The sequence below is a fragment of the Melanostigma gelatinosum genome, assembly GCF_949748355.1.
Source record: "Melanostigma gelatinosum genome assembly, chromosome: 17".
NCBI lineage: Eukaryota > Metazoa > Chordata > Actinopteri > Perciformes > Zoarcidae > Melanostigma > Melanostigma gelatinosum.
The window spans coordinates 21622630-21650518 of NC_136650.1; the positions used below are offsets into that span (position 1 = coordinate 21622630).

Sequence of the window (27889 nt, forward strand, 5' to 3'; positions counted from 1 at the left end):
CATACTTTGTTGGCATCTTATTCTGAAAACCGGATGTTGGTCTGAAGAAACCGGATGTTGTCTGACGTTAATGTTTCCGCTCACTTTCAAAGTCCTTCGCTCCCGATCTGTGCGTTTAAATGCGTTTACGGTGAATGTCAGCATGTAGGTGCACTAACATGTGAGTGTCTGTGAGTTGACCACGGAGATCTGAGTGTCTGCTGACTTTACCAGCGATGTCCAGTAGTCTCCAGGGAGAGCAGCGGAAGTCGCCTTTTCTCTACGGCAACCCTGAAGGGACATCATATCTCTAACACAAAACGATAAACATGAGACAGTCTGACTACAGGATGTTTGCTGGCTTTTATCCCACTGTTCTTGTCATCCTCTTGTTGTTCTGTATATGTATTTTCTCTTGTCTTTCAGTTTAAAAAATAATAATAATAATAATAATAATAATTTTTAAAAATGCGTTAACGTGCGATAAAATAATTGTCGGCGTTAATTAATGAATGCGTTAACGCGAAATGAACGCGTTAACTTGCCCAGCACACATTTTTATATTGTCACCGCTTAATGTTAGCTAATATATGTTTGAAGGTTGTGTTCAGACTCACAAAAGCAGTGCATGAAAAGATACGCACCTCCCTCCTTCATTCAATGGACCTTCTGTGGAGATACAGAGGGCTTTGTCAGACATGGTCGACACAGGTTCAACTCTTGCGGCAGCACAATGCAGGTTTGCAGGTTTCTGCATCTCTTTTAGAAGACGGCAGTGTAACCACAGCCTCCACATAACAACTACACTTGATTAGACTGCACTTGATTATTATCTCTCTTTCTCTTGTGACACTTTCAATTGTATGACTCCCGGAGTGAATGGAGTCTAACGACCTTGTCTTACAATGACCAGGAGCTCTAAATGATGAAGTTCTTTTCATACACAAAACAAAATGTGCATGAGCAAATACATGGAGGTGTCATAAGACTTCTTCTTCTCTGATTTGATCAGTTATAGAGAGCATTTCTTAAAAAATACCTTGAAAAGAGCGTTCACTTTCTTCAGAAAAAGTCGTCTCCTACATGCGGCCTTCACGGCAGGGAAACACAATTAACCTTTCGCAGTCGTGATCACTTCACAACGTTACCACGACCTGACGCCGCCGACTCCGACCTGCCAGCGGAGGAAGGAGAAGGCGAGGGCGTCTTCTCCAACAGGAGTCGCGAACAATCACATCGCGTGAGACGTTTATTTCATCAGCGACGGCTCACGCAGCTGTCTCCGACTCACCTGCAGCCAAAGAGCAAAGAGCATGCGCACTCGACTCGCTGCGGTTTTTGCCGCATGCTAAATTACCGGTTGTCAGTGAAATGGTAAGCGACTCTCCTCGGGCTCTGTGACTTCCGCTGCCATCCAGACCTGTCAACACGCTCACACATGAACACACTCCCCCGGTGTCCTTGCTGCGACCTGTCCTGTCAGTGCTCATGAAGGCAGTGGCGTCGGTGTGATGGCAGGAGTGAAGTGCCAACGTGAGTGTGTGTCTGTTGTCAGTGTGCATGTGTGTCTAACACAAGAGCAGCCGCTCCTGCTCATGAAGATGCAAATGGAACTAAAAAGAACATTAAATTCCTCCCGATACTGTTTGATGTCGAAATAGCTGCTCTCCTCCACCCAGCACCCCCATCACCGTCCTCCTCTCTGTCTTTAACCGTCTCTCCACTCCTCCTGCCTCTCCATCACTCCTCGTTTCCTCTGTCTGTTTCCTAGTTGTCCTCAGCTTCCTCCCTTTATTGACCTCCATCTCTCCTCACTCCCTTCGTCCTCCCTCTCTCTCTTCAGTCTTCTCCCAACATTTACTTGTCATCCTCTCCCTCTCCCTCACAGACAGACATTCTTCACCTTGATGAGTAACTTGATGATCATCGTCATATCTACACGGTTTCCTTCCTTCTCCAAGTCTCTCCTCCCGCTCGTCCCCGTCAGGGCAGCGCTGCGTTCAGACGCCTCCGCTGCCTTGTTGTGGTTCAGCGCCGGCCGTGCGCCGCGTTAATGAAAACACATGTAATGCCAAGCTGCACACCACCATGACAACCCCGCCGGGCCGAGCGAGAGACGGAACGAAAGGGGGAGACGGATGGAGGAAAGAGAGGAAGGAAGAGATTCAAAGAGGAGGGCTGACAGTGAAAACAGAGGATGGAGCGCTGGGAGAAAGACGAGGGGGGTTCGGAGAAACAAGGCGTCTGGAGAAAGTGAGCAGTAGAATAAATAATTGGCTTGAGATCAGAAATATAACAGAACAGTTTTGATGTGAAGTATGTTGTTGTGTTGGCCACGCCCCCAGTAAAGGCCGTGTGACAACAACCCTGAATGCACAATTTAAACTAAATTTAAACTAAGTGGATTTCAGCCACCATTGATTCTGTTATTCACATCTGTGTTTGTCCTTCTGTCAAAACCACTTTACAAAACACAAATGACATTTTACTTTGTAGTTTACGTCATAGTGTTCTTTTTATCAAAGCACAAACACATCCTGTTGTTTCCTGCTTCCTTTCCACCGTCTCCTTGTCTTGGACCCGGTGATGTTCGTGGGTGATGAGATATGGGCCGACCAAAGACAACATCTTTACTGTGTCTTTGTAAAGGGTTGCAAACGCTCCAAAGTTATCATCGGAATTTGAGACAGCTGGTCCAATAAAACAAAAATACAAAAGACTATCGCAAAATATTTCAGTGTGATTCATGCTGCTTACAAGCTCATCCAGAGAAATACTCCAGAGAATTGAGAGTCATGACGTGTTTCATCGTGTTTATCCCGCTAACACGGCATCATCGCAGCACAGACTTGTTTCATAACCTCCCCTCCACACATCTTCCCTCATGACGGCTTCTTATTCAAAATGCAGAATGACAGTCCTCTTGACGACATCTTGAAATGTCCCGCGACGAATCTTGTAGTGATTTATGAATATTAAAGAGCCCCATGTAGCCCGGTTAAACGGCACATTGTGGATTCTCTGCCCGTCCCCCTCACTGCAGAATGCTATGAGTCACACAGAAGTCAGGGCAGCCTCTCCAGCTCTGTGATGCTGCCCCTCCCTTTGGCGTCCATGGTCACAAGCCTTTCATTGGTGGTGTGTGATTCAGCCGTGGCCTTTCTCCCTCTCCTCCACTGTATGTGTGTGTGTGGGTGCAATAGTATGAGATACAAACATCGTTCCTTCACTATGTAAGAGCAGAGATGCTTTCAGGTCCAGGGGTACGGGACTCACTGTCAGAGAGTGAACTATGAATCATCGCAGAGAGAGAGAGCTGATGAAAACCCTCCATTGAGTAGTTGCTGCAGAAGGCTTCTGTTCATTGATTTCTTCCTTCATTCATCCATCTGTTTGTTGAGCTCTCTAAAGGATCAGTGCAGTAAATCATAAAAAAAAACTTTTATTTGCCCGTCAAGCTCAAACATATTGCATTTGAAGATATGTGAAGAGATTATTTAGCGTTTTAACACCGTTTGTACTTCTTATATTTCCTGAATATGAATACATCTCGGCTTACAGTGCACACATACGGACCACTTCACTAAAGGACTGCACAGTTTCAGGTGTCATCCTGTCATCATCTATTCTTTCTATTTCTCTATTTATTCATTCATTTTTATTTGTTTCCTCCCAAAAAGCTTTTTACATTCAATGATATGATTTAACTTTAATATGACATCAACATTCCTGCAAATAAGATCGGGAGTAAGAGGAGAGGAAGACGAAGAGAGATGAATACTCTCTCTCTCTCTCTCTCTCTCTAAGAAGTTGTCATGGCAACACAGAAAGCTTTCCGTTGGGCAGAATGTTCCCACTGATGGAAATCACACACACACACACATCAGCCGGCTGCTTGTGGAGCAGGACTGTAAACCATTCACACTCCGTATCAGACGGACAGATGGACTCCTTTTCCAGTCTCTCTGCTTGAATCTTTTCATCCTCTTTCTCTGCTCTTTACCATCCAGCCTCGACACAAACAGAAGCATCTATTCACCCATGAAAGTCCAGATTAGTGTGTCTCCTGCTGCATTCACGTCAGAGAATTCTGTTTATAGTTGCAGTCATTTTGTCCTTAACCAGTTAAGCATGCGTTGGATGTATGCTGCCAGAGATGAGCCCTTATTTTCACCTCATGAATGAAGTGCATGTCTTGTAGAAATGTAACCAGCAGTAACACGTTAAACGTTACTAACCGTGCAGGGGATTCCCCGTGGCGGTGGATCTATTTGTTTGTATTTGTGTCTGTTTATCCAGAACATTCATGAGACAGAATAAAATGATGGCCAGCCTCTCATTTTGCCAACAAACAGGCTCAGTGTTGCTGGTGCTTATATGAAGTCATTAGTACCAGTACAAATGAATGAATTAAAATACTAAGCTTTATTTTGAAATGATCGACAAAGATACTGGATAGATTCATCAATTTAACCTGAAGAAATGTGTGATTTTGTAGCGTTATTTGAAGTATCTGCTGTCATGACACACACTTGTAGTTGCCAGGCTCAGATAGGTCAGAACAAGGAAAGAAAAAACAAGAACTCAACGGAGAGGAGCGCTGGCCAATGGCAGAGCAGTGAGACGAACAGGCTCATCACCAAGTGAGAGATTCTGCTCGGAGAGATTCACCGATGCCAGAGACTGACTGACCAACCAGCCGGCCGGCACAAACCACCATCTCAGTGATCCTCAGTCCACAGTTCATAGTTTTGGTTTGATGACACATCCATGGGCCGATCACTTCAGCTCTTTGCAGCAGCAGCTGCTAGTTGTGCTGCGCTCTACTTCTCAAGCGTCACATATTCACTCGGGAGGCCGCTGCTCGTGTCCAGTGTGAAACCAAGAGTCAACTTATTTAACTGTTCTTATCGAGCATGAAGCCCACACGGGTGGGCAGGACGGGTGGAGGAGCCAGGAGACCACTGTCCACGCACCAAGCTGAGAAATGAGGAGAAACTTGTTGTGAGATATCACACAAACTGTTGCGTTCGGAATGGACTGTAACTTTCATACTTCATCTACTAAATGGCCTCCAGCAGGGTGTTGGTGTCTGCTCGGTGTTGCATAGATGTATGGATATAAAGAAAAAGCCATTGTTCTCGCCGATGGTCTCGTTTACTTATCCGGGTCATTTAGAGAAGTAATTACATGCTTCCCTAAAAACGTAGTTCCTAATGGAGTTTTGTTGAATGACTCAAACGAAGCACCTCTAGATCTCCACACACCTTGTTAACTCCACGTTTTGTGACTCCTGCGAGCTTGAGCAGATGGGGGTCTGCTGGGTAAAACCTTATTCCTGTGAATGAAAAGGTGGATTAACCGGAGGTGAGCTGAGTTTTACCCTCCATAATATCCCAGAATCGCTGCCATCTCTCTCTCTCTGCTTTAAATCCTCTCTTGCCTCTTCTCTTCCTTTATCGCTCCATCTTCACCTGAAATCTATTCTTTTCTTCTCCTCTCTTCTTCTTTCTCAGTCTGTCGAGTAATGAAACTGCTGATTTCTCAGGGAACGTCCCCCCCCCACACCTCCTGTTTGATGCACGGCTGTCACGTGTCCCAGTAATGAATTCATTGATTAAATCAGGCTCTGTCTCAGCTCTGCTGTTGTGCAGGTATAATACAGACGTCTCCCACTGAGGAAACCTTCTGCTGCCCTCTCTCTCTCACCCATACTCCTCCCTCACTCTCCCTTCATTCCCAGTTTTACTGAAATTAATGCCAGTTTTTAATGACTGGTGCAAGTGAAAAGTAGGCATTTGACCTTTTATTCAGCTTATGGAAGTCTTTCAGTCTGTAAAAGGTTGTTCATCTATCTTTTGCACATATGTGTACCCGATATATACTCTATATATATTCAGTGAGTCCTTGCTTTGCCCATGAATATGTTTATAGCATCTGGTAGTAATTAGCTATGTGGAAAAGATGGCACATTCTCATAGTTTTAAGTGAAATATTAATATCATAGTGACAGGAGGAGTTTGCCAATCTGACCGTGTAATGACTTGCTTCCTTCCACGGTTAGTACAAAAATAAAAGACTCGAAAACACAGAGCAGGTACAATGAGAATTGGGCAGCAGGGATTCAGTGCACTGGAAGTCTGCCCAGATCAAAACAAAGGTATCCAAAGAAAATCAAGGATCGGTCTGAAAAACAGTGGGAACAAAAGAGCTGGAGCACTCGCTGAAAGGAATAACGAGGGACAGGTGAAAAGAATCAGGGCGGGAAACACAAAAGGGCAGGAAGCAAAGTATCTGAGAGAAGAGACCAAGGTGAGTGTACCAAAATAAAACAGGAAGTGATAACAACACAACCTGAGAGGAGAGCGGGACGCGACCAAAGAGTCGTTTTGTTCCTTCCCCCAGTCTCAACAATGAATAGGGGCAGGTGATTACCGGCAGTGACGGGGTACCTGATACATTTCTCTCTTTGTGAGTCTTTGTTTGTGTCATAATGGCAAAATGTGAGACATACAGTAGCAGGGACTTATGGAAAGCCGAAAGTGACAATAAACGCCTCTATTTTCAGCCGATTTAGCAGAGACAAACAAAACGTTGCTTTTTATATCGCTCTACTGAGAAACTTTAAAAAGCACTTTTTTTCAGGACCTAAAAAGAAAATAGAGGCGTTTAATGGCACCGTTAGCTGTCCATAGGGACTACTGACGAGGTATTGAACACTTTGCCAGGTGTTTATATTTATGTCCGTCTGTGTGAAACGATATAATCACATTATTCAACACATTCTCATGTTAATGCATCAAATAGCGACGCTTGGTGAGTGATCCTAGCTTCAAACAATGAGCCCTTTAGGGTCAGTTTGGACCTCTCAGGGACAGCGTGACAGTTTCCCATTCTTATTGTTCATTTCAAAATAAACGTTTCCTCTTTGCAGGAAGTTTAAGTTGAGGCAACAAACCTGCTTGAATTAGGGAAAGAACTGAGTTTGACATGAACTTGACCGACGACACCCCCAGCTTCACCCTCCGTCAGTCGCTCTGAGCCTGTAAGGAGGACATGGCTGCGTTAACACCGAAGCTAGTTGCAAACTCAAACGACGCCTCCGTGCGTCGGCGTCAGACGTCGAGGAGCGCTGACCCAGCTGCAGTGTTTGACGCATATGGAATGAGGAGGCGTGCAAATTCTGATCAAACTTAAGGTTGAGTTTGAAGGAGAGCGGGGGTCCGAGCAAGCGGAGAACCTGTTTGAAGCTCCCCAGCTCATGTTTCGGTGCTTCTCTCTCTGTCTGCATCCATCTTTTTGTCTCTCTGTTTCCCTCGCCGTCTCTTCCTGGCAGTTTCTCTCTCTCTCCCCCTCTCCACCTTCCTTCTTGCTCTTTTGCTCTCTGCGCCTCCTCCCCACTTCCTCGCTGCTGTCACCTCTGGTTTGGCTGGTGCTTTGCACTGTACTGTACCCCTCCGCCTGAGAAAATCAAGAGAATAGAAGATCGTCGGGGCGGAAGGAATGAAGCAGAGGCAGAGAGAGGAAGAATAAAGGATGGAGGAGGAGAGCGGGGGAAGAAAAGAAGGGAGGATTGCACTCGGCTGCAGAGGGGCACTGCCCGGCAGAAGGGACGGAGACACGTCTGACTTCCGCCTCTTTCTTTATATGGAGGTGAAACTATGGAGGAGAAATTCCTCAGGGACCACAGATGTCGGTTAACATCAGGTGCTCGTGGGTACAGTGGCAGGTTAGAGGTGCCCTGTTACAAAACTGCCAGGGAGGCCAAACACTTTCCAGTCACGGAATAGGCTGACACGAAATCCGAGGCATAGATGCAAGTACCTTTTTTTGGTCAAAGTGCCCTTAGAGAGTGCCCTTAGACGGCGTGTGTGGTGTTGAATGTGTCGCGGCTAGAGTTGTATTCTAGCTGCTGCAGCCCAACCTGATAACATGCATATTCCCATATTGCTCTGATATAACGGCTGCTGTGGTGTTTATCGTTGCACCGCTCACCTACCGCAACACGTGATGGATGTTGGGTTGAAGGAGGCTGCTGAAAAGCACCACAGTGCGTTTCTGTGGTCGGATGATACGATATTTAAACCTCCCTGTTTGTGCTCTGCTTGTATGCGTTTCCCATTCAGCCTCTGAATCGCTGCTGGATGATGTTGTGTGTAATGACAAACAGCAGCAGCTATTCAAGTCCAGCTTCATGCGTTTTCTCTTTCCTGAATCTAATGCGCATCAACAATGCAGTGAATTATCTTTCACTACATTAGCATACCATGAGGAGGTTTCTTTTCCGCATCCAATTAGTGAACTGACCGTTTCTTGCCCTTTGGGAAATGAAGCCAAAGTGAATCAAATGTGCAGTAAAGATTGTGACTCTTCAGTCAGCAGCAGCTAGAGGAGCTGAGTCCCATTTACTCAGCAGGGATGAGCTCATACTGTCATTATTAGGAAGCAGAATATTATAGCTGGGATATGCATATGACATCCTGCTTTCTAGCTTCTGTAAGATGCTTTCTAATGCTGTTTTATTTCCATTATTTCTACTCCTGCTGCGTTTCATACATAGCCCATAACATATGTCAACATATGACTGGAGGGATGTGTTACACTTTGACCCAAGAAATCCCATCGTGGACCACTAAGGATGATGGGCCCGACTCATCATGGTCACTAGTAGAGCTTGTTGTGCTGGAATGCACACTGTGTGACGGTGAAGTCTGGTCACAGCAATTTCATTCATAAGTGCCTCAGAACACGTCGGATCATCTAACAGCATCTGAAAACATTCCTCACGCGGATTCTGAGGGCGTTTGTCCTTTTCGTCCTGATTCCCGTTTGAATCGTTTGACTGAAGGACAACGAGATAGTGCAGAGAGATCAGCAGGCTACGATGATGCAGTACAAGGTTACGACTGTATCCACTCCGAATATGTAAAAAACCTTCTTCCTTCTGCCTCATTTATTTCAGACATACTGAACCATTAAAGGGCCAGTGAGTGTAGGATTGAGGGGGATCTATTAGCAGGGATGGAAAGTAATATTCATGAAAACAATACTACTTGAAACTGAATTTTGTCGTGAGCTTAGAATGAGTCGGCCGCCGCCATGTTTCTACAGTAGCCCAGAATGGACCAACCAAACACTGGCTCCGGTGAGGACATGTCCTGTTTCAGGCCTCAGTAGTCCTCCGACTGGCTCCGGTGAGGACATGTCCTGTTTCAGGCCTCAGTAGTCCTCCGACTGGCTCCGGTGAGGACATGTCCTGTTTCAAACTGTAACCACAATGCTAGATGCCACCAAATCCTATACATTGTCCCTTATTCTGGTTTTGACTTTTTGGAGGAAGATATAGTATTATTCAAAAAAATATGATTGGATTGACTATTTTCTCTGCATTGTATGTTGAATACTTTGGACTTTGGGTTGGGAGAAATGAGCAATAAAAAGTTATGTGAAATTTTGAATCCACAATTTTTTGGCATTCAACTTTTCAACAATTGAAATTCATCGTTAGGAGCACTGTGAACGGAGCTTTTAACCCTCATCTCAGTCTCTTCAGTGATCAAATGAAGCTGGATGATCGTAGACTGTGAAAGAAGTACGGTAGTAAGTGGACCTTTAAGTTGACACTGTTTGCTTGTCGATAATGGAAATGGTTGCTGGTTGCCGCCTCAGATTACAATCCAGTGACTGGAATAGACAGTTTGCTAACGATGAACACACTAGCATGTCTTTGGGGTTGGGACTCGCTGTGGTGGTTTTGTTTGTGATATTTCGTTTTGATACACTTTCTGGTTGGGAGACTCTGTTCAGCAACTCTTCTTCTCTTCATTTGAATTAAATCACTGCAGCGTGTACCTGAGTCACACCACTTCCCGTGTAGATTAATTAGTTTTTAACGTCAGAGATATGAAATAAATTATTTTCAGAAGAGAAAGTGTGTTTGATTAGAATATGTAGAGTACGGTGTGCTCTTGACTGCTTACTCACAGTCGTTATTACAGTATATTTCTGTTTTTGAATGTTTTGCATGTTTGGCTGTTTTGAAGTCCGATTGCAGTTGATTAAGTGTGATTTGAGATGCTGGTGATGTTTTCCTTCCGCGAGGTCGCCCGTGTGTTCGTGATGGTTTCATTAAGAAGCTTTTATGTGCTTTTTATCCAGATGCTTTTATTATAAAGCATCAAAAGGTAAAAGCTCCAACTCTCCCTCTCGCATTATCTCTACTTCATACCAGCGCTTTGCTTTCCGTCTTTCTGGTGTTAAAAGTATTCTTAAGTACACCCCCCCCCCCGTACACACTCTCTTCTCTGCAAACCTCCCGCTGCTGTGTGAGACAAGAAAGCAGCTGAATACGGGGAAACATTTTCGTGAAATTCTGCGCTTCACGTCGTCTCGCTCTCCCTGAGTCGCCCCCTCTTACTTAACCACAGGTGGCTACTGTTTTGGGACACAGGCCTTGATAACCACATTGAAATACCGCTGCATCTAAATCCTTTGCCTCATGCTCGGACTCCGGGAATCCTATTTCTTATTTCCCCTCTGTGCTCTCCTGTCTCCTCTCGCAGGTACTTCACCAACATATCCATCGGTGGGCGGGACTATTCCTTCAACAGCGACGGCTACCTGTCCAACCCGCTGCTCGATGTCATCTCCTACACCAGTGGGAGAGGCTGGGAGGAGGTCAGTACACAGCTGTGCAAGTTGCCGCTAATTACAGTAGCGCGGCGGCTAGACGAGCTAACCGCAATTTCACGGCCCATCAAACATGCTGAATCATCGCTGCTCAGTTTCACCTTTCTGCTGTCTCACTCTCTCTCCCAGATCTCATTAGGGCTCCCTGCTCCCCTCTCTCCTCCTCTCCCTCCACTCTTTCGTTTGTTGGCCTTGTTAGCCAGCGCTAACTCACAGTTCAACATCGTCTCCATCGGGGGCCATGTGCAGCAGTTTTACAGTAATAGCACCAAATCCAAGGTCTGCCCTCAGAGGGCACTTTCAATTCCTTGAGACTCTCTTCGACCTGAGAAAAACAAGTAAACCTCTTTGTTCTGTCCCGCTGTGTTCCATTTGCTCCTGACCTTCTACGGCACAATATGTTTCCAGGCGAGTGCAAACTCAAGCGTCCACCCCATTCGAAGGATCATAACGAAAAAGGAAAAATCAACCTTTGAAAGAGAGGAAACACATTTCTCTAACGGTGCAGCATCAGTGCGAGTCCTTGGATTCCAAAGTGTTTGCACTTCTTCACCTTCCCTCAAAGCTAAACTTCCTCTAAAGGTGCAGTACTGTGTATTTTAGCTCCGCCCCATATGACAAATGAAGGATTCCGATTGGATTGCGTGAAGTAAGATTTAAGAAATAAGTATCTTATGTCATAAAATGCTATGAGCAGGATTTCTGTACGGTCTACAGCTGCCTTAGCAGACTGAATTACAAAGCAAACAATGAGGCCAAAAGCACACCACTGTCCACTGTGTGCTCCTTATTGGGTTTCATGGTTTGGTGTTCATCCAGTTGAGTTAAATTGCACTGCCAGCCTGGCTCCAACAACAAATGAAAAACTTTCCCTCATGAGTTAAAGCTGTTATACAAATACTGTATAGATGAATGCTAATGGTTTGGGAATAAGATGACCAATCAGGTATTGACATCATGCTCTTTTCTGTATCTAAGAAGTGGACGTAGTCGCCAATCAATCAGAGGAGTCGCCCCCTGATGGCCATTAGAAAGAATGCAAGTTTTAGACACTGCCACCTGGTGAGGAATGAGACACTGGAGGAAGAATCATCATAGCAACATTAAACATCAACGGTTCAACACTTTTATGTCAACTCTGTCAGTTGTAGAGTCTCATTTCGCCTTCTTCTGCCAGCAGTTTCAATCCTTCTGTGTCACATGACTCTTTGATCTGCGCTGGCCTCTAAATCCCCCTGTTTCATGATAAAACGCATTAACTTGACAGTGCCGCATACTGTTTCTCCCTCTGGACTTACTGTTGGTGATTTGCATCTTAAAAACCTTGGACTGAATGGTGGAGTTTAAACGGGGGTTGCAGAGCTTTATACATCATGCATGATAGAATCTGAAACTCAACACAATCTTGTTTTGCAGAAGACAACAAGCCTCAGAGCAAGACTCCGATCAGGGTGAATAATGTGACTGACAATACTTTGTTAAAAGCTGATAAATCGGCAGCACTCATGAAAAATACAAGTGCTGCCTCTTATCATTTGATTGCTGAACAAGGAGCATTTGTTTTTTGAGATTGAGTTATTTTATTCATGTTTTTAAATCGTCTGTGCCTCCCTCTGACACATCCAGCCTGATCTTCTCTGTCTCACCATCACAGTATTGGATTTTTAGTGAATGAAGGCTGAGATACTGACAGAGCAGACAGGTTACAGTACTCCACGGAGTTTGGAAGAAAAACTGTCTGCAGCCGACAGAAAAACGGACAGATAAGGATCAGGTTTGCACTGCCGCTCTCGAAGGACGACTCCTGTGCTGCTCTGTTGTGTCAGATGTTCAGGTGAGCTCAGGAGGAAATAGTCAGCATAGCTGTGTCATGTTTCAAACAAGCATTTTACAATATTTACTAATTTTATGGAAATAGAAATGACTCCACACTGTGCTTGACCTGGTGCATAGACTGCTCAAGGGCCAGCATGACCACAAGCTGCTACAGTCAGTTTATTTATATTTCAATAAATCAACAATTTCCTGTTGAAAAGGTGCGCTTATAGTACCGAACCCACAGAGAATGATCACCAGACTGCAGTTCCACTCAGCTCGACGGAGCGTTTTTGTGACCTAAAATGTAGGGATCTGTTTTGTTGTTTTGGGTTTGCAATGATACAGTTACGTTTTACTCTCACTCGCACCAAAATGTTAGTTATCAGTGTTTGTCGGCTCGTAAAAAATGTCTTGAAATCAGACCAGTTATCGCAGTTTCAAATCAACATGAGACACCACAGGTCCGAGAAAACCAAATCATCCCATCTCAGTTTACAAGTAACGTCTACAATAATGATGATAAACGATGTCTACGATGAAGGAAAAGATGAACACTGGGCACAAGTAACCAGCACAAGTACGACAAACAAAACACACATGTACAATTCCCTTTGTAAATATAGAATTCATTGTTTTTTAGCCTTTGGCTGGCAATGACTCTTCAACTTGGACTGCAGTTTGAGCATACATTTGAGTCCATCGTGTTGGTTATTTGAAGGATCCTTAAGGTGCCTGTTGTTTGAGGGCTTAGACCTGACACATAATGGTCAGGCAAAGGACAAACAGTGTCAATACAAGTCCCTCAGAGACCAGTACTTGACCGTAACTGCCTAGTGGCTCTCTCCAGCTACAATTGTCTGAACAAGCCGGTGTCCAAGGCGTATATTTGCTGAATTAACCTCTCCTGAACTGAATCATGGAGTATATTTGCCGAGCACAGTAACCTTGGGGCAGACGAACAAGAGCCGGCTGTCGAGCTGGGAGCGAGATCCGGGTCTATATTTATCGAGAGTCTCAGAGTCAGAAAATTCACTGAGAGATTTGTTCCTGGTTTTAGGCAAAGAATATATATTCTGTAAACTTTTGTAATTACCAAGCAGGTTTTGCAATTCACCTGTTTCTGACTTTCTGGCTGCACCTCAAACTTCAAGCAGCACGCAAAGTGAATCATTCATGTGGAATTTCTTGGATTTATTGAGTGACATGAATATATTGCATCTTCAATGTCAAATTATCTACACATGTATGTGCTTATGGATGCATGACTGGTGATGCTTTGCTAAATGCATGATGCATAAAAAGCACGAGGGCAGTTCAAACGTGTGCAAAACATTATAAAAACCTTTTTACATTTCCAGCTCCCAACCTACGTAAGTATCATTTGATGTTGTTTTCAGTAATTTATGGGATTTTTTTATGCATCAAATCATGTCATTGTTATTATGTGTATTTGTCCTTCAGTGCAGATTATGTTGCAATCTTTTGTTGTTTTATTTTTGTTGTTTTGCTGCCAGCTGAGCCTTTTTTCACACTTTGTGAGCAACTCATCCTGTGAGTTTTCTGAAGGTTTTATGTGATGCAATGATAAAGCAAGTCATCTTACATTTGTTTGTTCTTTGAGCCAAAGCGTAAACAAGGAGGTATACAGTGGATCAATGAGTGAATACGACAAACCAGCCTCAATACTTTCATAAGCAACATGATTTCACCACAGAAGCAATCGCTCAAGGTCCGATTCACAAAAGATAATATTCTTATTATATTACAACACAAACATGGCAATAAAGTTTCGCAGCTGAGTGCAGTTTCCTCCTTTTCATGCGTTAATTGCAATCCATTCATTTGGCGAAGTAGGCAGAACAATGGCAGAGTGAGAAGGAGAAATGAAGTTTCAGACCGCTAGCTAGAGGTGCTGACGGACAAGGTGCACAGGCTTTACTCAAAACAGGAAGTTGAACGTGACAGAAAGAAACCATCCCAGATTTAATCTTACATTTTGCCAGTATGAATGTGCTTCAGGTAGCACCACCTTCCTGAAGACGCTGATAGTTTGGTCTGTCTCTGACCTTTGAGAATCTGACTGACAGCTGGGATGCTATTTGCTGGGCGGCATAGCTACGGTTGAATTTCAGGCTTTGCGGGTGGTTGGAGGAGGACACGGCTCTTTTTGTCTCATGTTTGTGGGTTTAGAGGCCGCGATTATCTACGGAACCGATTCTGAAAGTGTGTTGTTACTCCGATGGAAGATAAGCAAATGACACGCAACATGAAACATTTTGCGAAAAGGTACTTCGATATCATGTCGACCAAGTAAGTTGGTAACACGACTAGAGGATTGATGGGGACGCCTGATAATGGTTACATTAATTAATGATCGCACACATAATTAGAAGGGCTCAGACATTATCTCATTCAATTTAGCAGCTTATCTTCTTATTACATCACAAAAATAAAGTTGCAGTGTAGGCAGTATAATTAAATTGGTATTTAATTAACAAATGTAACATCCATAATACACTATGATATATATATATATATATGCATTAAGTATGATTTCTTTCAAAATCATGGTCCTCTAATTAGAATCGATTTTGAACTCGGTCCGAGTGACATTGAGTTTTTAGTCTGTCCTTGTCTCCACACGTCCATGTTTGGTCCTCATTGAAGAATGAGTTAAGCCGGACCTAACAATATACTGTGTGGATGTTAAAGGTGTCCTGATATACTGGCATTGTCGTTAACTGGGATATTTAAAAGACAGAATAATGACATCATGTTAATAATACACATATGATAAAACTGTGTTAATGATCCAGGAGCAGCATACAACATTAATTCTATAACTAAATGCTATATAAAGCTATCGTGGTGTAATATCAACCTCCTCACGCTCCTATTCTGAGTGTGACTGGTTTACCAAAACAGGCAAGACACAAAGTAAACAAAGTTAAAGATGAATTTTAATGATAGCATTATTTATGTATTTCAAATGTTGTAGATATTGCACTAATAACACAATATTAGTAGTGACAGTAATAGTGAAATGATGACAGCTCTAATGGGCATACTGACCTTTGTGTGAGGAACAACTTTTTGAACTCAGTGTGTATCAGCCTATATTGAATTAAACCAAATTTTAAATCAACCTCTATTTGTTCCGGTTGAGTTGTTACCATTATTTGTCATGCTTTTATAAGTATTCCATCATGCAGCTAAGTTCACAAGCAATGTTTCTCAGGAACCAATTTCGTACTCAATTGTTTACTACAATGTACAGATACAGCTGTTTTGCACTCACAGAACTGACTGAGTGAAAATAGAGGCAGAAATCACTCAAAAGTAGTGATGAATCCACTGCTGGCAGGAGTCGCATGGATGACTGCACGCCCATCACTGTCCATAATATGGCCACCAGTCCTTCAATAATTATCATAAGTGAGGCTGTGGTTTAATTCTTTCTGTTGGATGAACCTTTGGGCTGCAGCAACCAATCCTTTTCCCCCTCTGGAGTTTTGAGAGTAGTAACTTTTTAGCATTTGAGGAAATAACAAGGTCAATTATTACTTGTGTTGGTACTTAAAGCGCCTTGAATCATCTCCGGATGGGCGACATCATTGGGAAACAGAACGGAAGCCAGGACAGAGCAAGTCTGAGCAACATAAAGAATCACACAACTGAAAAGCACCACGGAGAAGCAGACAGGAAGTACAGACAGCAAACGGTTCAACAACAATAAATATTTAAAAAACAATATCCACAAAAGTCATGAAACTTTATAGCTGATGCTAAAGCTTAAAGAAGGCCAACGTGAGTAGAATGTATCAGCCAAATACGCAATAATATATGTTGGGGGGGCATTCATACAAATAACAACAAAACACTGATACAGACTAACTTCAGTGCAAAATCAACATTTTCTTACAAATCAGTGTCTTTGCTACCGTCTAGAAGTAAACCATATCAACGGGGATTCAGCCTATCCCTGGGATAGAACAGGCTTTTTCACAATTACTATTGTCATCAAGTGTTTGGTCTTCGTATGAAAAGGTCCTCTGGTGCTCAGAGAGTTATGAGTTTTAGCTTTGCAGCAGCGATGATTTGTTTGTAATGAACAGAAGAGGAGCTGCGTTACAATGAGCCGCCAAAGCCAGGCTGAACAGGCAAAGAAAAATAGATGTGAAATAAAATATTCTGTAAAGCAGCTATTGGTCGCTTTGGGGTAATTAATGTCAGAAAGCAATGACTGCAAAAGTAGTTATTTTTCAAGTCCGCGCACGGTAGTCTTGATTTTGTAAGGAATGCACATTGAAACATTGATTCATCCGAGTAGTGCCACCCAAACTATCGAGTCCGCTGAGCAGCGCTCCTCAGATTATTGATTAGAATGGAAATATCAAAAAATAAACATGAAGATACTAAAAATGAGTATGACTCAGATCCATTTATTTTAGACGGAGGGGATTGCAGTGAATACCAAAAGCACATCTCTCTATGTGCTGCAGTAGATTTTTGAATGCAGCATTTTTGTAAGTCAGTCAACAAACATTCGATAGAATCTGTGTTGTTAAGATGTGAATATGACCTCAACGTTTTACATTAAGTTGGGTTTAGTATTTGTAAATTGTAAGAACAAATCCAAAGGTCTGTCTGAGCTCCATGGTAACAGAGGGACAAAATACCAAATACTCCATCCCTGCCTTCTGCTGGGCTGGCAATCCAGGGATTCAGCCCCTGTGTGTGTGTGTGTGTGTGTGTGTGTGTGTGTGTGTGTGTGTGTGTGTGTGTGTGTGTGTGTGTGTGTGTGTGTTTGCATATAAATGTCTTTTTGTTGTTGTGTTTTTTGTGTTTCAAGAGCGGCAGAAAGCAGTTACCTCAGTTCATGAAAAACATGATAGAGAGGTGAACTGGAGGACAAATGTGCGTAGAAGAGCCACTTGTTATGTTGGTCCATAATGAACTGTAGGGTGACAGAGAAAAGAGCAGTGTAAAAAGAGGCACTGAAAATGCATAAAGGATACAGTGAGTGAGGTTGGTCCATAGAGCCAGGTGCTGCACATGTATCATTAACATCCTACTCTTGTTTGTATGTCTGGTCCTTGTGTTAATGCACTGAGGGGCCAAAATCAATAATTATGAATTATACTGTGGAAGTGTGTCAGTGCACATGTTTGTAATTTGTGTGCCTAGTTGTGTCTGTTAGTTTTGTGTGTGTTTCTGTGTGAATGCATTTCTGCTTGTAAAGTGTATGGTGCTATGCTTGCACCTGTTCTTTTGTGTGTGCGATAACTTGTATTCATGACGTTGTGGGGACCTCAGTCTCCACAGTACATTATGAAGACTGACCTCCCATCTGGAGAGGTCAGTCATCTCTCCATCTAGGTATATATAAATAAAACAAACAGTCTTATTGACACAATACAGTACTGAAAAATAAGAAAGATTTAGATTTAAAAATCCTAAAAATGAGGATGAACTTTACACACAAACTTAGTAATGAATTTTACTAAAACAAAATCCTGGTCCCTAAAAGGTAAACTGTTTATTTTAGGGTTAAGGCTTATGGATAAGGTTGGAGTGAGGATCTGGGTAACGTCAGAGGAGGATTAGGTTTTAGGGACAATGAGAAAGAAGTGAAAATGTGTGTGTGTGTTTGTGGAGACATTTTTATCACACGGTCACAGTGTGGGGACTTATCAAAAAGCTTTTAGAGAGGAGATATAAATTACTTTAACTAAGTTTAAGGAACATAAACTGGGCATATGCATGTGGTGAATATAGCTACGGTTTTAATAAGACTATAAACAATGTCCTCACAAGTGACAAAACCTGTGTGTGTGTGTCTTTTTAGCGGCTTTGCATGATTTTTCACAAATCCCAGCAGCCGCGTCTGGCACCATCACAGGAGAATTGGCTGTATGCAAATAGCGTCTGAATATATGAAAAATGACAAAATAAAAAAGCCAGATTTGCTGCGTTGTCACTGCACATCCATCCAGTGACTTCCTCAGTCGATATGAACAGATTTGTTTCCACATGTAGGTCAATGTGACTATAAACTGTCGATTTGGTCTCAGTCTCTGCCCCAAATACCTTGCTGCTGCATGGAAACATTGCTCATTGTACAACACAACCAATGCAAAGACTCACAAGGTTGTTGCTTTACATCTCCCTGACATCCCATGACTAGGCAGAAAAAGCACGTAGCTATAGAATAAAGAGAACAGAAGCAAACAACATGAAATGTGAGCCATTAAAAAACTCAAAACAGTGATAATCAATGAAATAATAGACGGATGGGCTGCGCTACCTCATAAAACACACGTTTCCAGGTTGTGTTCTGAGTTATCAGCAGGAGAAGCAGCATAATAGGCCAGATACACTCTGAAGGAGCCATTCTAGACGCATAATACAGACTTATTTTCACAGAAGAGGCTTTGGCCATCATGAGATTGCACAATAATTATAATAATAACAATTGCATGCAACCAACATACCTAGCTATTGAAACAACTGGTGCACATGGATGACCTCAAGTTCCAGAACGCTTTTGACAAATCGTTTTAATCAATAGTATTCTTGGACTCCCAAAATAATTGTTTTGTACCACTGGGAGGCATCCTGTTATATGTCACCTAGCATCTACAATTATTTGTACCTCTATACCTTTATAGATGAAAACAATGTGATCAGCGGTCTCTTCTAAAACAATTAGAAGAGCTGAAGAGCATCTGTGTTTGTTCCCATCCAGGTTGGCTGGTGGGAGAATGGCCACCTGCGTCTGCGTTACCATCCCTGGTCTCGTTACGGCTCCTTCCTGAAGCCTCTGGATGACTCACAGCACCTCCGAGTGGTCACCCTGGAGGAGAGGCCCTTCGTCATCGTGGAGCCGGCTGACCCGGGCACCAGCTCCTGTATCCGGGACTCTGTACCCTGTAGAATGCCCGTCAACACAAGGTAACACACCACAGCCCCGCGACATGAAACACATCCTTCTGAATCAGTGAATCCCTGCTGCATTGTGTTCTCAATGGTTGGTCTGTACATTAAAACGTTTTATTTCAGTTGAGATTGTATCCAAATGTACATTGTCATAGAAAAAGGTCATTCTTAGTACCAGAAGGTAATAGAATGAGGACAATATGCAAACAGTAGCTGCTTTGGTGCCATAAATTAGTGTTTTTTCAAACATAGTTTTTAAATGTTTTGGCTTTTAACAAACTTGCCCATTAAATCCATTTAAGCAAAATGGCACCGCCACACTTCATGGCACCTCCACACTTCCTCCATGACCACGGTGGTGTACAGTTGTCTTTTTTCTGGTTCTTTAATTTGACTCTTTTAGAGGGGAGGAGATATTAAAATCATTACGCATTACAAAACCAGAAAGTGTGGATGAAGTTGAAATATATTTTTGTAATTCGTCAAAGAAAGCGTCAGGTCAGGATGACCTGCAGTTTATTATGGCCATAGGCAGAGAGGATAAGAATAATATAGACGTGTTATTTCCTATCTGAGAATGGACTGAAGCAGTTTTAAACAGGAGTTGGTCTCCTAGGGGTTTCCATTCTAACTCCTTATCGGCCAATAAACCTCAGTGAAAAGTTTCAAACAGTAGTGAGATAGAGACCATCCTGAAACCAGCAGGTTACAGACTCTTATCCCTTGTGAAATGTAAAAGTCTGGCCAAGCTTCCACGAACAAGAGAGTAAATCTTATCCATCTCCAGGTGCTGGTGTGCAGGGAGGATTAGACCTGAAGAAAAAAATAATCTCATCATCCCTGGGAGGAAATTACGTTTCCTCACAGAAGCTACAGATGCATTAAAAGTCATATAGCACCTGAAAGCATGCAATTAAGTATGTGGCATAATTTTGTTACAGCTGTTCATTAAAACCATAAAATAAACTTGAAACTACACAGCAAAGTAAGGTTAATTGTCTTTTTATCAATCCAGATAATTAGGAGCAAGAGATCCCTGCTGCATCCCTTCCAACGCTGCAAAAATACTGGTAACTTCAGCACGTGCGGAGTGATTCAGTCCAGTTTACACGCAAGCTTTTTGCGTGTCATTTTATGTCGTTACGATGAAACGGATGCAGTTAGCTTCTGGCAACAAAACCCCTTTCTAAGTTTAGGAAATACATCTACGTTTGGCTTAAAATAGGTAAGTAAACGGAGTAAAATGTAATCATAACGTCTTTCTATCCTGCATTCAGTACAGACCAGGTTACATACAATTGCATGACCTAAAAGATGAGAACATAATTCAGATTCAATTCCGATTTCCGAGGATTTGTACTATCTTATATTATGTGTCACATACAATATACCATTCAGTGGTGTTTATCCTGTTTCATGTACATATACGGTTCATTTGAGGCAAAAGTAAGTCAGGGGGAGGTGTGTGTGAGTGTGTGTGTGTGTGTGTGTGTGTGTGTGTGTGTGTGTGTGTGTGTGTGTGTGCGTGTGTGTGTGAGCTCTGCGTTCCTGGTCTATCCTAGATAAGCTTCCTTCCTGCCGGCACATGACCTGGCAAATGGGAAGATAAAGACTTCATCCTTCATCAATTTTATTGGCTGAGAGAGAAAGTTGTTTCTCCTTTAAATAAATCTACTTTTGACTTGCTTGTCTTTTTTTCTCCCTCTTCTACATATATATCGGATGTACTTTTTAAACTTCCTCTGACATTGCTGCAGTGTGCTGGCTAAGATGTTTTATGCTTTTATTTTCAATTGTCATTTCCACCAAGGTCATGTTTTGTTTCTTTGCCCGGGCAAAACCAAGCACTTCAACTTAACTTCCTTTCACTCTGAATATTTCCAACTTTTGATGAAAACCACAGCATTCATACGAAATGTCTTGATCTTAAACAGCCACTTATTGCATAATAACTGAATGTCAGCTTAAAAAAAGATTTGTTTAATAAACATTTAAAGTCTAAAAATCAATTCAATGTGATGCCACAGTAAATTGCCTGCTTTCTTCAATTATGTCTGTTTGCTAGTTGGCAGCCGAACTGATGGCAAATGTGTCTGGCATACATGCATGTATTAAATTTCATTTAGCGATTCTGTTGCCAAACATCATGTTGAATCATTTTGTGTAATTAAACATTACGTGAATAATGTAAAATTATTTTCACATACACAGAGAATAAATGTCTGCCAAGTAAAGACCAGACTTAATTTGTGGAAAGGATTTTCCAAGATGTACAAATAACACAGAGGAGTGAAGTGTGTCACCCTCGTACGTTTGAGTGAAAAAAAAATTGAGCAAGTTGTGTTGCTTGGTAACAGAGCCGTGGGGGTTTCCATAGCTGCCATAACTGTCTCAGGGTCCATCAGACGGGCACTTGATGTGGACAGCTGACGGAGGGCGAAGCAGCCACTTGAGTGACAGCGATTGAAATGCACTTGGATTCCTTTGTGAAGTGTTCACTTGATAAAGCCTCAGGAAAAAAGGCGTTGAGAGATCTTTGTAAATTGTAAATGTAGATGCCATCAAGAGGTCTGTGATATAAGACGGGGAAGGTCAAAGCGTCCTTGATGAAACATCATAAATCGCATGTAAAGTATTTTCACTCCCTCGCCCATCTGTTTGTTTCCTCACATCATCTCTTCAGCTTGGTGGTGGACGGCACCGGGCCCATGAAGCATTGCTGCAAAGGGTTCTGCATCGACGTCCTCAAGCGACTGGCAAAAATAGTGGGTTTCACTTACGACCTTTACCTGGTGACCAATGGGAGGCATGGGAAGAACATTGACGGGGAGTGGAACGGCATGGTCGGAGAGGTGAGGAGTTTTATACAATTATTGTATGAGTGGAACATTGGCTTGTTAGTGAACGTTCTAGTTCAGTAAGAAAAAAAAGACACGATATCAGTCTTTGTTTTGTATGTTTAATCTGGTGTTCAGTGCTACATGTACCATTTCTCTGTTCCAAAGGTGGCTAGCAATTTAGCATTGTGACTAAAAAGCAACACATGTAGCCACTATATAGCTACTTTGAGGATGACTTCAACATTTTTAAACCTTTACGTTTAATTGCACAGATGATTAAAAGTCGCCTAAAAGTACCAGTTTCCTTCAAGAAAGAGTCAACATATTTGCAAATGTACATTTTTGCGTTCTTTCCGAGTATACGTGAAGAGATCGATATAAGTCTGTGTGTTAAGTACGGAGCTGGAGCTGGGTGTGGTTAACCTAGCTTAGCATGAAGACTGGAAGCAAGGAAAACAGCTAGCCTGGATTTGTCCAACGTGAAAACAATTTGCCTACCAACATATCTACATATCAGATTTGAAAGTTGCATCTTGTTTATTCATGTAAAATGTAATGTTTGATGTAAACTAAGATAGACTTACCTTCTCCTGGCTTTATCACGTACGATTGCCATGAAGCTTCTCACTCTCTGAAACAAAGCAAATAAGGGTATTTCCAAACATTTAAAACTATTCCTTTGAATCACCAGAAAAGATAAAACGGACAAAAAATGTCCACTCATGAAACATTCATAAGCAATATTAAAACGTGCCGCACACAAACAAACATCACAGCGACAGCCACATGGGTGAGATTAAATGCAAGTTTTTAAAAATACGTGTTCGGTTGAGACTTGAAGCAGCCGAGTTGTTTTCTCAAACGTTTAGTAGCCCAGTTCACAAACACACCGTGACCACTTTCATTTGTGTGCGTCTCAGTGAAATATTGTAGCTACGTATTTAATTATCCACTTTTCCTGTACAGTAGCATCGTCGTTTATTCTTGTTCTTTTTTTCTTTTGTTGTAATTACAAAAAGGGAGTTTGATTCTAGGGCTCCTGTGAAAGTCTTTTTCTCCTGCCTCAAATCCTTTAAAACGAGGATTGGATCCAAACCGAAGGAGAAAAGAGGAAATATGGAGGAGGCCTGTCAGGAAGATTAGTGCTGGAGAAACGGAGAGTGGGAAAGGACAACACAGACTGTGAGACTGTTTGTACATGGCTGTGTGTGTGTGTGTGTGTGTGTGTGTGTGTGTGTGTGTGTGTGTGTGTGTGTGTGTGTGTGTGTGTGTGTGTGTGTGTGTTGGCAGATACTGCTGGTTCCATGATGCCAATCCCCCTCTGGTGGCTGGATTAATGAAGTTGGTTTAACACAGTTAGACAGGGGATGCAAAGTATTACAGAATGTGCGTGTGTGTGTTCTTGTACTTCTGACTTTGTGAGGACCTTTTTGAAAGTGAGGGCATTTTTTTCCTGGTGCTCACTTCTTTTATTTTATATCGTATACGTTTTTTGGTCAATTTCAAACTCATATTTTAGTTACTGGTCGGAAAATGACACATTTTGCAACAATTTGACTTCTCATCATCGCCCCAGTGTGTTGACAGGTCTAGGGCAGTACTGCAAGAGGGAAGACAAATAGAGGTTTTAGAAGAACCTTTACTGTGCAATCATTAATAACCGTATAATCTGGTTTATTTCATTGCCTATGAATGTCTGCAAGATCACAAAATACAGCATTTCTTGTGTCACTGAAAAGGAGAAGATTTCGCAGTCTTATAGGAAAATACACAAGCAGCCTGAGCTGACCAATCTCCATATTTCTCCTTAGTCACCATAACCCCTGTATTGTGTGTGTGTGTGTGTGTGTGTGTGTGTGTGTGTGTGTGTGTGTGTGTGTGTGTGTGTGTGTGTGTGTGTGTGTGTGTGAGATACAACTTTATATTCATGGCTAGGGAAACAGTAAAATAACAAGTTTACTCAACCTTTGCCAAACTGGGACTAAAACAACAAGGAAAGGCTGCTGAGGCACTTTAGGAGTAAACAATAAAAAACATTTATTTATATGAAAATGATGAACAGAGAAACAAACAAACATACCAGAAATGGATGCAAAAAAAATAAATGCATCAGAGTCTCCAAGGGTAAAATAATAAATAAACAGCCTACAATAACTAAAAAATCAAAACTCACTTAGTCTGCCGAATCAAACAAAAAGACAATCCAAAGCATTCTATCTCATCAGAGATAAAGGGAGAAAAGCGGTGGGGGCAAAATAAATGCCAAAGACATCTGTAAATGACATGAGGTCCCCTGGTATTACTCGTCCCATGCTTATAGTGTAAATCCAGCTTCAGGGTTTTACAGAGTCACACACAATAATGTCTTTGTGAATGAATACTCATTGTATACTCATAGATCTATGAGTGTGTATGTACGCATGGGTGGGTGCACGTGTGTGTTAGCATTAACCAAACACTGACAATGTCGGTATTTGCTGACGGACCAGATGTCGTTGTTTACAGGGCTTCTGTCTCAGAGAGGCCTCAGAGTCTCTCTCTCTCTCTCTCTCTCTAAATTGCTTAATTATGGCAGCAGAGTGTGTATGTGTGCACAGGGGACAGCTGAGTTTGTGTGCAAACTGTTGCATCTCACATTGTCCTGTTCGTGGTTGTTTCCTGCTACCTGCAGGACTATTTGATTTTACCAAAACCAGTGGTTGAGATAAACGATAACCAGATCTCACTATTAGAATTAAATATGTGTTAACCCTAACCCTAGCCCTTCATTTTGCATAAGTAGCCAACGAGTGTAAAATAATATGACCCTGTGGGTTGGTGTTCCTCCCCAATGTTTTGTGGAACTAGCCGCCGCTGATTCTTTTTCGATTAACTAAACTCCTCTCACAAGCAAAACGTCACCAAGGCCAACAATCCTTTCCGCTATTTTTCTAAATGTCATTCCCAATCAGGCAGTCATTTTCTAAAATCAGAAAATTATGCATCTCCTGTTTACGGTAACTTGGTATTGAACAGAATAAGCGGGCATTGTAGAGCGCTGCTTAAGAACAGTGTAGGCCCTCTATGTTCTGTTGCCACTATACTTCCATTTTACAGACATATCTGGACTAACTCTAGTCACCTCACTGGTTTCACTTCACTGGTTTAACTTGGCTCTGCAGCAATAGCCATCATGGCAGAATAAAGAAGAATCCCTAAATCCATCAACAGTAAAGAAATAACCACGCTGCCGCTGCTCTTAAGATGTCAACAGAGAAAGAGGACTTTAAGGATTGTGACTTCAAGAGCCTGGTGAACGGCGTCTCATTGGTGTCTAGTCAGGGGCCGCTGAGCTTTTGTCTTCACAGTCTTTTGGGGCCAGGCCAAGACTCGAGACTGATGAACTGCTGGTCAGCAGCCAGCTCCTCTGACCGCCACAATCCCTCGACTGCAGTCAAGTAACCTCTGTTTCCTGCCAGGTGAAACACAACAGAGCTGTGAATCCCCTCAGCTCCTCACCTTCTGACCACCTGAGCCTAATTTACAGCATTCGGCCGAGCTCTGAGGAGGAACACAGCCCAGTTTCATGTCGCATGCAGAGACAAAAGAAAAGTCAGTGGAAATGACATCACTGACAAAGCCTATGAAGTGTGACACTTTGGATTCTTATTTTCAAAGACTCTGTGCTTCTATGCACGGAGTCTTTAGGCAACTCTTTGTAGAAGGGTGTATAGTTCACAAATGTTATGTTTTACAACAGTTAATAAGAAGGAATACAGCACACAGACAAGAGAGGAGGAAAAAAGTTGAGACAGGATCAAGAGCAGGGATTTGAACTCATGAACTCGAATTGAAATAAACAGCTTATTTTCTTGTTTGGTAAAAAATATCCTTTTCATCCATTTTTTTCAAACGTTTTTGAGCATTTTTAACTCGTCAGAAACACAACATCCGTCTAACGACATGCCTCCTGTTTTCCAGGTGGTGTCCAACAGAGCTGACATGGCCATCGGTTCTCTGACCATTAATGAAGAGAGGTCAGAGGTCGTAGAGTTCTCCGTTCCGTTCGTGGAGACCGGCATCAGCGTCATGGTGTCTCGCAGCAACGGCACCGTGTCGCCTTCTGCTTTCCTTGGTGAGTTGTTGTCGTCTTGAATTAAATTCACTTGATTATTATTCCCAGAAAGTCTTTTACTCCACGAATAGGAACAAAAAGTCAAGTCAATTTATTTGTATGACGATTACTGACGGAGAGGAACTCAGCAGAGAGCTAAAAGCCAAAAACCCTGACATTCTGCTTGCAGCTTATGAGCTCGTAGTGTCTAAAATACCTGGATTATACTGTGTGTGACTATGAGTGTTTATTCTTCAGGCACAACTATAAACAGCGAGGATAAGCCATAAAAACAAAAGTTTATTCGTATTCCCCAAAAGTGGGTTTTATAGACGCAAAACAACTGCTGCCAATAAAGAAGTCCAATAAAAGATATCCAACATAAAGAACATATACTTAAATTCAAGGTGTATTTATTTTGAATGTTCCCAGCTACACTACTTCATTTACATGTTGTGCTCTCTCTCCGTCCTACTTACTGTTTGTGTTTCCGAATCAAAGCAAAAGGGAATTTCACTGTTTTATTCACGTCATTGTTGTGAACTTATTTTCTCAATGGTCAAATCTTTTTCTGAAATATCACAGACAGAAAAATATAACCCCATCTGTCTAACATGGTGAAGACATATGTGCCTGCTGGGTCCCTCAGACCCTCTAACTCCAGCCTCTTGATTGTTGCTAGACAACAAGGATAGGCTTATACCTTTTCTTAGCTTCTTACGTTCTAGCCTCCGAATAATTGTAGAAACGAAACAAATGTCAGTTGTTGTTTGAGGCGCATGATGCCTGATTAATTGCCTTCAAACATTCAAAGATCGGTTGGATTTCAGGCAAAACGTTTGGTCGTCTGTTTGCAATTTGTGCAGTTCCAGGTCCGATTACCCAACATGCTGTCCAAGGATTATGAACTGAGCTTGTTGTAATGGTACTGGAGCAGTTTTTCACATGTTGTGGCCACAACGCTCTCAACATTACTGTGATATAGAACCGCCAACCAGACGGACCATATTGTCCCGCCATCTGCGGCTCCGTAATAAACTTTATGGGAATCGTCACTGGACAAAACCGAGTGTTTCAGTGCTCGCGTCCACATCGTCGCCGGTCGAGGGATCGGTACGGTGTGAGCAGATTGTGGCCGAGAGAGCAGGCAGATTAAAATGCATCACATCAATACAAATGCGCCGGTTTAGAGGACAGAGGCTTGTGTCTGACAAGCTGCCAGTTCGATCAAATACCGACACTTGCCTCCCCTCTCATTATCACCTAAGAGTGCACTTGAGCAAAGCACTTAACCCCCAATGGCACACTTTAATGGCTGGCAGAAGTGGATGCTGGCTTTGAAGCAAACACACACACATCATCTTGTCAAACAATAACATTGGACAACATATATTACCCAGACATCATCATTGCATATCTGAATTTGACAAAATGACCAATATCTGAATCACTCGTAAGGGCCGGCGTTCTCCACAGAACAGGGTCTGCTCTCGGTTTGTGTTTTCAGAAACAGGCGACAGAGAACAGAAGA

General features: G+C 42.5%; 1 protein-coding gene across 1 annotated transcript in view; it reads left to right on the forward strand.

Moving 5' to 3' along the window:
- The window catches only part of grin2da (glutamate receptor, ionotropic, N-methyl D-aspartate 2D, a), a gene marked incomplete at both ends in the record, with an annotated part of 101588 nt that overhangs the window by 39504 nt on the left and 34195 nt on the right, over positions 1-27889 (forward strand). The window contains 4 exons of the mRNA XM_079287838.1: positions 10542-10656; positions 19235-19440; positions 22109-22277; positions 26226-26379. Coding sequence (XP_079143964.1) covers positions 10542-10656; positions 19235-19440; positions 22109-22277; positions 26226-26379 — 644 coding nt within the window. The remainder of the gene's footprint in view (positions 1-10541; positions 10657-19234; positions 19441-22108; positions 22278-26225; positions 26380-27889) is intronic.